The sequence below is a fragment of the Nuphar pumila genome, chromosome 14 (assembly GCF_984573655.1).
Source record: "Nuphar pumila chromosome 14, dmNupPumi1.hap1.1, whole genome shotgun sequence".
NCBI lineage: Eukaryota > Viridiplantae > Streptophyta > Magnoliopsida > Nymphaeales > Nymphaeaceae > Nuphar > Nuphar pumila.
The window spans coordinates 25709917-25723488 of NC_143262.1; the positions used below are offsets into that span (position 1 = coordinate 25709917).

The 13572-nt window shown below is 34.5% G+C and overlaps 1 protein-coding gene across 1 annotated transcript in view; it reads right to left on the minus strand.

Moving 5' to 3' along the window:
* Positions 1-744: 744 nt before the first annotated feature.
* The window catches only part of LOC149816659 (RNase L inhibitor protein-like protein), a 63915-nt gene continuing 51087 nt past the window's right edge, over positions 745-13572 (minus strand). Inside the window, exons 10-11 of the mRNA XM_089988132.1 lie at positions 1276-1435; positions 745-1195 (exon numbers count right to left, since the gene is read on the minus strand). Of these exons, the coding sequence (XP_089844258.1) occupies positions 1308-1435 (128 nt within the window). The 3' untranslated portion in view covers positions 745-1195; positions 1276-1307. The remainder of the gene's footprint in view (positions 1196-1275; positions 1436-13572) is intronic.

The window sequence follows — 13572 nt, forward strand, 5'->3', positions numbered from 1 at the left end:
GTTCATATTGCCGACCCCAATTGTTTTGGGATGAAGGCGTAGTAGTTGTTATAATTTTATAAAGTATAAAAACTTATCATAATTAGACAATCCAATAGCTTATTTTTGGAAATCCACATCTAGAACACATCCACATGGCCAGATTTAAAAAAAAAAAACACACACATCAACACAAAAAAACTTTCAAGAACCCTGTTATTTTTCATGATCAATAAGCTCTTTTGGAATTTAGTGGACACAGTTCATGCTATGAAAACTTATCAGTTTAACAAGCAAATTGCAAATAATAAATGTGGTATCAACTTGGATGTGCAGGGAAAGCAATAAAACTGGAAAAAACAACAGAATAGAAATACCATATGTAATATGCCTGCATCAGTAACACCAATTTATCACCACCCCAACCATCAAGACAATCATTATCATAATGCTATGTCACATAGGTGCGGGTGCGATGATGTGACACTTTAAAAAAACTTGGGTGCGGAGAGGATATATAACAGTTTTAAGTTAACACTGTGTATTTGTGTGCATTTATGTATTTATATATAATATAGATAAAAATAGACTTGATTAGGGTTAACTGAATCTACTTTTGGATAGAAATGAACCTCAGTGTGGTTGACTTCACCTAACACAAAGGAAGCTGTGTCCAAGTGTCGCACCCATCTGGGTGCAGGTGCGACACCCTGTTAGAAGAGTCCGTGTGACAGAGACATAATGGCACCAAGAGATGGTAAAAGTAAAACTCAGGCACCATGTTAATTGTTTGAAATAAAATAATTCTTTTGACAGATAAAAAATAAATAAACCTTGTTTTACATGTAAGATGGGTATTCAAGCAGGGTCTGACACTGATGATCCAAACTAAAATAATAGTGGCCAAGAACTTGCACCTGTGCAAAATTTCTAACAGAGGAACTAAAAGAAAACAATAAAAAAGGCCGCATCCCAGAACTCAGAGGGTTCCATCTACAAAAGGACCATGTTGCATGCATGTGAAATTTAGCAGAAGATTTGAATAAGATTGAATCCACATCTAGTGGAAAGGATGTGAGGAGACTCAAGCAACAGATTGAACCTAGTTACACCATAACAAAATGCTATAGTGAGGTAAAATCTGCCGTTATGGAATCGATTTCATGTTATACTGCAATTTGAGCTTCTCCAGTCCATACAAAACCAACATCCCAACCTGCAAGACAATCTACCAACAGAGTTAAAAATAATTTTTTTCTTGCTTGAAGAAAAGGAAATTTTGGTGTGGACTATTACCTGGACAATGGACAATCTCATGGTCTTTCAGTCTAATCACTATCTTCATCACTTGGCAGTAAGTTCAGATGATTCAAATTCTTTTCAAGTGGAGGAAGATCATCGTCACTTTCAGATTCGAGTTTCTCAATGGCATCATCATCTGGAGAATCCTTGATACCTGCACTTCAGTGTCCTGCTTAACTAATTATCTTCCAGAGCATAATATAACAACACTTTGCATGACATGATAAATCCAAAACTTCAACAATGGAAATTATTAGGTAGAGTAATTATGTTCCAGAGCTTAATACAAAAACATTTTATGACATGATACAACTAAAACTTCAACAATAGAGAGTATCAAGAAGACCAAGGAACTTCGGCTAAAGGCAATCAATAAAAATTAAAGCATTGTGAAAGTAAATAATATGATCTACAACTAGCAATTTTTACTGTAGGATATCATGTTACTGTGAAAATATCTCAAAAGAGATATAGTGCTAAATACACACAACCACCACAAAAGGAGAGGTGCACAAAGGCACAAGAACACTTAGAACAATGTACACAAAGGTACAAAAAGAGAACCCAAATGCAAGAATATAAAGAATTTTATTGAACAAGTTGGAGAACAATGCTCCAAGCATTGGATGATTTTACAATAGGGGTTCAACCCCTTTTATAGAGGAGAGGAAGCATTGGAGGGGCTTCCACTAGTGGTTGGAGCCCCTCCAACAGTTAGAAATCTAACCGTTGGAGGGGTCCAACGACTAGTGTTGGACCCCCCTCCAAGGTTGACTAAGTCCACAAATGAAAAAAGAAAAAAGAGAAAAAGAAAAAGGAAAAAAGGAAAAGAAAAAAAAAGAAATAAATTACAAACATGTTTACAGATGTAAATATGCGTAAAATAGAACAAAAGACAAAAATACCCCTGGGGGTTACATGAAGAAAAAATATATTTTATATATATATATATACATATACATATACATATATGTATGATACATATATGTATATGTATCTCTCGTTACATACATATAAAAATATATGTACATAGGAGATACAATTTAACACCCTCCCTCAAACTTAGGGCGAAATGATAGAGAGTTTGCCAAGAAGAAAATTGAATCTAGGAGAGCATAGAGCCTTGGTGAAGAAATCTGTCAACTGATATTCTGAAGTCACGTATGGAAGATCTATAATTCTTTGCAAGTATGCTTCTCTAACGTAGTGGCAGTCCATCTCAATATGCTTTGTGCGTTCATAAAATGTGTGATTTTTTGCAATGTGTAAAAAAACGGCTTTGAATACATTAGGTTCAATAATGAACCAATACACATGCACATGAAGCGCGGATATACCCACTAAAGGGGAAAATACAAGCACATAATGTGTTAACACATAAACCCACGAAAGGGGCAAAAATGCCTATAAGGCATAAGTTAATATTATTGAAGAGAAAGTTGTAACACCCATTACAATGGAGCAAAAGTTCCTCCAAGAAGTAGAAAATACAAGGGGGAAAGCCCCCATTTATAAGCCTTTGAGAAGCCACATAGAGGGCTCCCAAAGGAGTCGTTGGGAGCCCCTAACGGTCACATTTGTAGCGCAAACCATAAAAAAAATAAAAAGAAAAAAGAAAAATAAAAATAAAAGAGAAAATACAATCATATTCCAAAATGGAATATGCGTAAAAATAGGTAAAATGACTAAACTACCCCTACAACTAATATAGAAAAATATTATATATATATATATAGGAAGATACATATACATATATACCATATATGTATATGTATCATCTTTTATATATATAAAATATATCTAATTACAATAATTGATGAGTACATTTTAACACCCCCCCTCAAACTTTGCGTGGGGAAACGAAAAGATTGAAAAAAAATCGCAAGACTCCAAGAGGCTTCGGTAAGGATGCCATTGAAATTTGCAAATGCCTTCCTTCAATTGTCTTTTAATGGTGAACACATTTCCCGATCTATCCAAGGTACTTCTTTTTATCTCATCTTCAAGATCCTGTGAAATAACAACAAAAAACAAGTAAAAAATATTTTTGCACTTTACTCAAATGGAACATTCCTAACAAGATGAATTAATCAAAACCATATCAAATGACTCACCCACAAAACAATGGTGCAAAAATATAACTTATACATAGTAATTTGAAGCACATGATAGGATAATTACTTTAGCATGAAAAGAAAATTTAGAAAACCAATATTTCAAAATCATATATCGTGTCAAAGAGAGAGAGGAAACGAATTACAAGAATGCATAATGCTTTCACAAGCTCTAAAAATGGACAAAACACAACCCCACAATGGGGAATAAAGCAATGGTCCGCCATGGGACCCCATAAGAAGCTTATAATGAAGTACCAAACAAGAGAGACGAAATCTCCAAGAGTAAGCACGGAAGCACACACATACACAAGAGGTCACTAATGGGCAAAATAAACCACAAAAGTTGTCAAACACACAAGAGAGGTGGAAAAATATATTTCACTCATAAAAGGCTTCATAAGAAGCTTATAAAGAGGTATGAATTAATGGGTGTTATTCATTCTGCAATGAATAATCTACACATTTCTCTATTTTAGTAGAGAACCTTACACATTTAGGAACATCTTACTCAAATGAATAAACATAATGTCATTAAAGGCCAAAAGACACACACAAAGGTGTGTAAAATACCTCTTGTCTACATGTAATAATACTTGAAATGAGTGTATCAACGACAAGAACAAGAGAATACACGCCAACATGGACCAAAAGCATCTCTTGTCTACGTAAAAAGACACTCAAAATCAAGTATGTTCAGCTACTAGAACAAGAGTATCAAGTCAACCATGAGCTAAAACACAATACATCTCTTGTCTACATAAAATGGCACTTGAAATGAGTAAAAGAAGTCAACCATGAGCATACATTTCAGCGACTAGAACAAGGACACAAATGCCAACATGGACTAAAATCACACACCATGGTGTGAATCAACGTGCCTTGTCTATATATAGAAACACTCAAGACAAGTGTATTCAGCTACTAGACCAAGAGAACAAAGTCACCATAGGGCTACCAACACACAAAGATATAATCAAAAAGTTCTTGTCCATATATGATGACACTTAGATAAAAGTTATAAAAGGAGAAGACTTTTGAGGCAATAAAACTTGTAATGACAAACATATAAATAAAACCTTGAATAGAACCAATAGAACAATATTCGTGAAAGTATCTTTAACAAGATACTGCAACCAATAGAACAATATTTTTTTAAAATAAATACGTGCACATACGCACAACAAGAACACTTGAAACACTTGTGCACAAAAAGCACAAAACACAAACTCACAAATGTGCAAATGCACTCATAAGATTCATAAACAACAAAAGGCTGGGCAATAGTCCCAAAATCCTTGATTTTAATATACCTTAAAACATTTAAGGTTTCAAACACTATATATTCATCACATTTATATATAGATAAGAGCATTCATAAAATCAATGGCCAAAAAAGAGAAAACGAGTGACACACTCATAATTAGAGATCATATAACAAATCATTTTAGAGTCCCAAGGTGCCCATAACTCACTCAACAACCATCTTTAATATGGTAAGTGGACAATCTAAAATGACATAACACAAGGTGCCCATAACTCACCTCAACAATCATCTCTAATATAACAATAAGGCCATAAAAAAAGATTGACGCATCATATAACTTGTGATGGATAAAAATAAATGCCATAAAAAGGCAATGAACACTTAGGGAAATCATTTTCCAAATATGTGATTTTACAAAGAGGGTCGATTCAAAGGTCCAACATAATTAATCACAACAATATGCCTTATAACAATAATTTTGCATAAACACGAAATTATGTTCAATCATGATTATTATCAAAAAACTTAATAAACACAACATGAAATATTTAAGCAATGTCATGTGTGAGAACAGATTTGGAATAATCCAAGAATCAAATCAAGCCTTTATAAATTGCAATTATATGCATACCAAGATGTAGAATGGCAATAATCTTAAATGAGCAAATTTAGGACAACATGTAACAAGATATTGCGAAAGCACTTACAACGATAAAAGAAACAATCTCACAAGTCCACTAAGGGACAAAACAAGCCCTAAAGAAGGCAATATAAACATATTTTTATTGAAAAGAGAGAGAGAGCTCTCAAGCATTCATAAAGATGGTAATATTTAAAAAGTCTCATAAAAACCAATATTGTTATTTAAAAAGAAGCTTATAACAATCATGAAATCTTCTCAAAGAGTATATACTCATAAAAAGATTTACAAGGATCAAAAGGTCTCTCAAAGAGAGATCCAACGCAAGAAAATCCCCAAATGAGGGTACATACGAAAGGAAGAGGGAAAACTTTATTAAAGTGGAGAAAATCCCAACAAAAAGGAATAATAGGATTGCGTTATGGCATAAATCTATAAACAAAAATTCATAATATTATTAAAAACATATGACTTATAGATTATAACCAACTCGTAATGTAATAAGTATGCAACATTAATGAAGACCATAAATTTTATAATAAAACATATTCTTGAAATTGAATTGAAGAATGTAAAGAGAATAACCATATTTCATGAGATCATTTTTAAAACTTAATTCAACCGGTATTATAAAATGCCTCCTTAATCAAATATTGCTCATATGAACAAGAACTCATAAGGTAGAAAAATCAAAAATTAATAAGGAATTTTTCATAGTTAATATATGTCAATCATTTTTCAAAGACACGTGATATTATGAAAAGCCTCATATAGGACATTTTAGAGGATAAACACATACCTTTAACACAAACCAACAATTATGATGAGAGTATGTGAGCAATGCTACATATCTCACAAACATTTTACTTTTAACATAACTTTCTTAAAAGACTTATTTTTCAAGAAAAGACATACGAAAAAGAATAATATACGAAAAAAAAGGTTCAATGGAATGTTAAGAACACAAACTCATAATGACAAGGAGAACACATATGCAAAACATATCTAATTCTTCATAATGCACAATACTTAAAGAAATATAATGCATACCGAATAATTTTAAGAAACAAAAGAGAGAAATGAGAATTTCACCATTTTTCTTTAAAATTTCTTAAATAGCACGCCTCCCAATGCAACAAAGAGCAACTCGATCCCAACCTTGCTTTGATACCATAAAGAAACGGCTTTGAATACATTAGGTTCAATAATGAACCAATACACATGCACATGAAACGCGGATATACCCACTAAAGGGGAAAACACAAGCACATAATGTGCTAACACATAAACCCACAAAAGGGGCAAAAATGCCTATAAGGCATAAGTTAATATTATTGAAGAGAAGGGTGTAACACCCATTACAATGGAGCAAAAGCTCCTCCAAGAAGTAGAAAATACAAGGGGGGCAAGCCCCTATTTATAAGTCTTTGAGGAGACACATAGGGGGCTCCCAAAGGAGTCATTGGGAGCCCCCAACGGTCACATTTGTGACCGTTGGGGGATCCCCAACGACTCTTTGGGGAGTCCTTTAATGTGGCGCAAACCACAAAAAAATAAAAATAAAAAATAAAAATAAAAGAGAAAATACAATCATATTCCAAAATGAAATATGCGTAAAAATAGGTAAAATGACTAAACTATCCCTACGGCTAATATAGAAAAATATTATTATTATTATTATTATTATTATTATTATTATTATTATTATTATTATTATTATTATTATTATATAGGAAGATACATATACATATATACCATATATGTATATGTATCATCTTTTATATATATATAATATATTTAATTACAATAATTGATCTTAGGGCGAAATGACCGAGAGTTTGCCAAGAAGAAAATTGAATCTAGGAGAGCATAAAGCCTTGGTGAAGAAATCTGTCAACTGATATTCTGAAGTCACGTATGGAAGATCTATAATTCTTTGCAAGTATGTTTCTCTAAAGTAGTGGCAGTCCATCTCAATATGCTTTGTGCGTTCATGAAATGTGTGATTTTTGGCAATGTAGATTGCACTCTTATTATCACAACATAACTTAGTGGGTCCTTGAACCTGAATCCTCATATCCTGTAACAGTTGATGAATCCACACAATTTTCATAGTTGTAAAAGTCATGGCTCGATATTCTGCTTCTGCGGATAACAGAGACACATTTTGTTGTTTCTTGCATCTCCATGAGATTAGGGATTCACCTAAAAAAATACAAAAGCCTGTAGTTGAGTGACGGTTATTTGGGTCACCTCCCCAATCAGAATCAATATATGCAATCAAATTTAATTCCGAGGATGAGGAAAGAAAAACTCCCTTGTTGGTAGTTCCCCTTATGTATCTGACAACTCGGAGAACAACGCCCATATGAACGAATGTAGGAGCATGCTGGAACTGGCCTGCAGTGTGCACGGCATGTGAGATATCTGGCCTTGTGATGCTAAGATACATTAGAAACCCCACAAGTTGTCGATAGGGGGTAGGATCCTTCAACGGAATCCCATCATCGATTTTCATCTTTGATCCCACAATTTCAAGAATTTCATAAATTTTATCATCAGTAATATCAGATCTGTCAAGAATCTCACATGCAAGTTTAGTTTGAGACAAAAAATAGCCTCTATGTGAATAGGCTACCTCAATACCAAGAAAATAAGTTAGATACCCCAAATCTGACATTTCAAATATTTCTTTCAAAGTGTTGTTAATACCTTTGATGCCCTTTATGTCACTACCTGTTATCAACATATCATCAACATAGAGTAGTAAAATCACAATACATGCATCAGACCTTTTAACAAACAAAGCAGTGTAGCATGAAACAACCATTACTTCATTAAATCGATCATACCAAGCCTTACGAGCTCGTTTTAAACCATAAAAAGTTTTTTGCAAACGAAGGACTTTTCACTTTGGAACATCCAAGCCAGGAGGAGTATCCATATATACTTCTTCATTAAGGTCCCCGTTTAAAAAGGCATTTTTGACATCCTTTTGATAAATGTTCCAGTTTTTAATAGAGGCAATGGTGATCAAACACCTAACAATGACCATTTGTGCAACAGGGGCAAAGGTTTCTTCGTAATTGATGTATTCTTGATTATATCCTTTAGCAACAAGGCGGGCTTTATATCTCTCAAGAGTACCATCACTCTTGGTTTTGACTTTATAAACTCATCTACATCCTATTGATTTCCTTCCTTTTGGGAGATCTTGAAAAACTCAAGTTTTAGCTTTGTTGAGGGCTCTAAGCTCGTTATCCATGGCGTCCCTCCACTCTATTCTTTCCTTAGCTTCTCCAAAATTTCTAGGTTCTTAGTAGGAGTGAATGGCACTAAGACATGCCCTATGCTTTGGAGAAAAGGACTCATAGGATATAAATCTAGAAGGATTTTTCCTAGATCTTTCGGTTCTTCGAGATTGGTTAGAAGATTCACTAGGGTAACTATATTTTTCTATTGAACTTCTAAAGGTACTTTTATCTCTATATGTATAGGTGATTAGTTCAATTATCATTTCTTCTTCATGTTGGATGGGTTGTGGAGTACTTTCACTTCTACCCTCATCCTCATTTACTTCATCATCACTAAAAAAATCTTCATTTCTAGATAATAGTTCAAACAAGAAAGAGTAATCGGCATTATCTTCATGAGCTTTGTGTTCTTCAAAACCACTTATGTTCTCTAAAAAGGTCATGTTTCTTAAAATATATAGTTTGTCATTTTTAATATCATAACATCTAAATCTTTTTATGTTTCCGAATATCCCAAAAATGCACAAGGAATAGCTTTAGGAGATTATTTATCATTTTTGTCGGTGAGGACAAAACATTTACAACAAAAAATTCTTAGTCTATTGTAGTCGGGTTCCTTTTTATATAAGATTTCAAAAGGGGTTATTTGGTTCAAATTTTTGGATGGAAGTCGATTTATGAGGAAAACCGATGCAAGAGCCGCTTCGGCCCAAAATCTTTTTGAAATTTTTTGAGAAATGAGTAAGGTTCTTGTAGTTTCTATTATATATCTATGTTTTCGTTCGGCTAATCCATTTTGTTGAGGAGTTTTGGGACAAGACCTTTGATGAATAATTCCATTATTTTCAATATAACTTTTGAAATCATTTGAAAGATATTATCCCCCGGAATCGGTTCTAAAAATTTGTAATTTACTATTAAATTGGTTTTGTATCATCATATGGAAAACCTTAAAGGTAGAGAACACCTCATGTTTATGCTTGAGAAAGTAAATCCAACTATATCTTGAAAAATCATCAACATAAATAACATAATATGAAAACCCTCCCTTAGACACAACGGGTGTCGGTTCCCATACATCCGAATGCACAATTTCAAAAGGCTTAGTTGAAAACATAGTTTTTTGTCCAAAAGGTAAGTTTCTCATTTTACCAAGAATACAATCATTACAATTGAAGTTGTCTTTACATAAAGTTTTGGTAAAATATAAATAAGAAAGCTTGACAATATTTGGATGCCCAAGACGTTTATGCCAAACATTTATATCCTTATGTTGGACAACATTACAAAAAGAGTGTTTTAGAATTTGAAGAAATTCCATAAAGTATAGATCTCCCTTGCTAGAGTCTTCCCCAAACAACTTCCCGGACAAACGATCATGTATCCAACATTTATTTGATGAGAATTTGATATCACACCCATGATCCGATAGTTGAGAGACGGAAAGCAAATTTAAATTTTATTTTGGGATAAATCTAACTTTAGGAACAAAAAAACCTTGACTTTCAAAATCTCCAATTCCCTTTATTTCAAGAGAAGCCCCATCCGCCATAGAAACAAAAGAGTGTGACAAATTTTTTTAGTATTTAGAAAGTGCAAAAACATTTGGAGTTATATGAAAGGATGCACCCGAGTCTAAGAGCCAAAGAATCTTACCGGTAGGAGAGAAGGTGGACATGGCGGATCCAGAAACGGATCCCTTGAGGAGAGGTTGAAGAGCTTACATTATTTGATTTAGAGATAATGCAACATTGTTGGAAGTTGACGGTCCTTCATCCTTGTATTGTTTGAAAGTTGTAGACATAGCCACCATCTTTTTCCATTTAGGACATACCAGTTTAATGTGACCTTTCTTTGCAAAAGTAACATATGATTTTGCTATAATCTCTTCTTCCATATTGTCCACTGTTTTCTCTTCCTCCTTGATTTTTGTCGAAGTGAGGGGGTTTATATGTTTTGACATTATTTCCCGGTCTAGAGACGGCATAAGCACCCTCATCTTCATCTTTAGAGGGAACGGCTAACACACTTTGATTGGTTTTATTCATCCTCAATCGAGTTTCTTCTCCACTTAGCTTGGTAAGTACATCTTCTAACAGAGGAGAAGAGAAAAAAGACAAGAGAGAGGACCTAGTTTGCTCAAATTCGGGTCTGAGCTCGTTTAAAAAGTTGAAGAAGTGATCATCTTCAAGTTGTTTGGCCCTTAATTCAATAGCCTCTCCACTCCATTTAGGTTCTTGAAGAGCAAGTTCATCCCAAATGGTGGATAGCTCGGCAAAATATTCTCTAACGGACATTTCCCCTTGTTGAAGGGTTAATGCCTTCTTTTGGAGGTAATATTTATGGGACAAATCTCTCGAAGTATACATTCTTTCGAGATATTCCCATACTTGAAAGGCTTTCTTGAACTTCAAAATATTGGCATTTATTTCGTTTCAACGGAAGAAAAGAACCATGAGAGAATTTTTTAATTTTTCATCTCTCATCCTTCATGTCTTTTGTTATATTCTTCAAAAGCTTTTTCTCTCTCTTCACCATCAAGAACCTTTATTTCACCCTTATCAATAATGGTGATCTTAGGTTCGGGTTCGGGAACGGTTCCTTTAACATATCTCCAAAGACCTTTCTCCTTAATGTGAGCCTCTTGAAACCAAGTGAAAAGTGGGACTCTTTCTCACCCATTAGAGATAGAAGAATGGAGAATATATACGTACTACAAAGGATTCTTAAGTCTTTCTTGTCGTAAGAATCTTCCAAAATATTGATGGAAGAGAAGTCCCTACTTCAATCACCAATAAGCCAAAGGCACACTTTACGAGGCACTTTGAAAAAAATAAAAAATTACACGATCTTCAATCTCCAACCTTGCTCTGATACCATGTGAAAATATCTCAAAAGAGATATAGTGCTAAATACGCACAACCACCACAAAGGAAGAGGTGCACAAAGGCACAAGAACACTTAGAACAATATACACAAAGGTACAAAAAGAGAACACAAATGCAAGAATATAAAGAATTTTATTGAACAAGTTGGAGAACAATGCTCCAAGCATTGGATGATTTTACAATAGGGGTTCAATTCAACCCCTTTTATAGAGGAGAGGAAGCCTTGAAGGGGCTCCCACTAGTTGTTGGAGGGGTCCAACGACTAGTGTTGGACCCCCCTCTAAGGTTGACTAAGTCAACAAATGAAAAAAGAAAAAAAAGAAAAGACAAAAAGGAAAAGGAAAAGGAAAAAAAAGAAAAAAAAAAAGAAATAATTACAAACATATTTATAAATGTAAATATGCGTAAAATAGAACAAAAGACAAAAATACCCCTAGGGTTACATGAAGGGAAAATATATATTTATATATATAACAGTAAACTCCGCCTGTGTAGTTATACACTGCCGGTCCCAAGCCCGGATAAAGGAGGAGGGTTGCGGTAGGCCTGTGACAGCCAGCATAAAAACTTTGTCATATCCTATGAAAATGAACCAATATGAGAATTTCGTTGGGGTGTTCCCTACTGAGCGACGCGCTGTACTCTCTAGGCCCGGAGGCAGTGATAAATGTGCAAGGGTTGCTAGGTCGTCGCCCAGAAGCGACGCGTCACACCGGCGCCCGAGTGTGGTGTCAAATAGGCAAGGGTTCCCTCACTTTGTTGGACGGGTGGGGGTAAAGAAGTTAGTCCAAGACCATAAAATTAGGTTAGCCACTTGAAACATAGGGTCTTTAACTGGTAAGTTGGTAGAGTTAGTAGATGTTATGTGTAGGAGAAAGATTGATATTTTATGTCTTCAAGAGACCAAATGGGTAGGTGAGAAAGCTAAAGTGATAGAACCTTGGGGATATAAGATTTGGTATACAGGAATAAATAGGAATAGGAATGGAGTAGGGATTGTTATGAGTCGTCAGTTTATAGATAATGTAGTTGAGGTCCGTAGGAAGGGTGATAGAATTTTACTTATTAAATTAGTATTAGGTACGGATATTATTAATATTATTAGTGTTTATGCACCTCAAGTAGGTTTAGATGATTTCATTAAGCATCAATTTTGGGAAGATTTAGATGGAGTAGTACAAGAGACATCTTATGGAGAAAAGCTTTTCATCGGCGGTGACCTTAATGGACATGTAGGCATTAGTAGGGATGGATTTGAGAATATCTATGGAGGCTATGGTATAGGAGAAAGAAATGAAAGTGGAGAAAGGATTTTAGATTTTTGTGTGTCCTATGATATGATCTTAGCAAACACTTGGTTTAGGAAGAGGGAGTCTCACCTAGTAACATTTAAAAGTGGGGTTAATACGAGTCAAATAGATTTTTTCCTACTTAGAAAGAGAGATAGGGGTTGTTGCATCGATTGTAAGGTTATACCAGGAGAAAGTGTAGCTACACAACATAGAGTCTTAATTTTAGATCTTAGAATTAGACAATGCCGCAAAAGGGATAGACATAGGATAGATCCTAGAATTAAGTGGTGGGCACTGAAAGGAGCTAAACAAGGAATGTTTGTAGAGCAGGTAGTTAAGGAAGTTGATTGGTGTCTCGAGGAGGATTCAGAATCAATGTGGAATAAGATAGCGGGTGGTATGAGAAAAGTAGCTAAGGAGGTATTGGGTGAGTCTAAAGGCGGTGCACCACTAGGTAAGGATACATCATGGTGGAACGAGGATGTCAAATTAGCTATTAAGGTTAAAAGAGAGTGTTATAGAAATCTAAGTAAGAGTCGTGATAATGAGAATTTGGAGAAGTATATGATAGCAAAGAAGGAAGCTAAAAAAGTTGTTCGAAACGCGAGGGCTAAGGTATATAAGGAGGTTTATGACAAGTTGGATACCAAAGAAGGCGAGAAGGATATTTATAGGCTTGCAAAGATGAGAGATAGGAAATCGAAGGATTTGGGTATGGTTAGATGTATCAAAGATGAAACGCAAAGGGTTTTAGTCAAAGATGAGGAGATTAAGGAGAGATGGAAAGATTATTTTGATAAGCTATTTAATGATAGTCATGCTCAAGATCTTGGAGA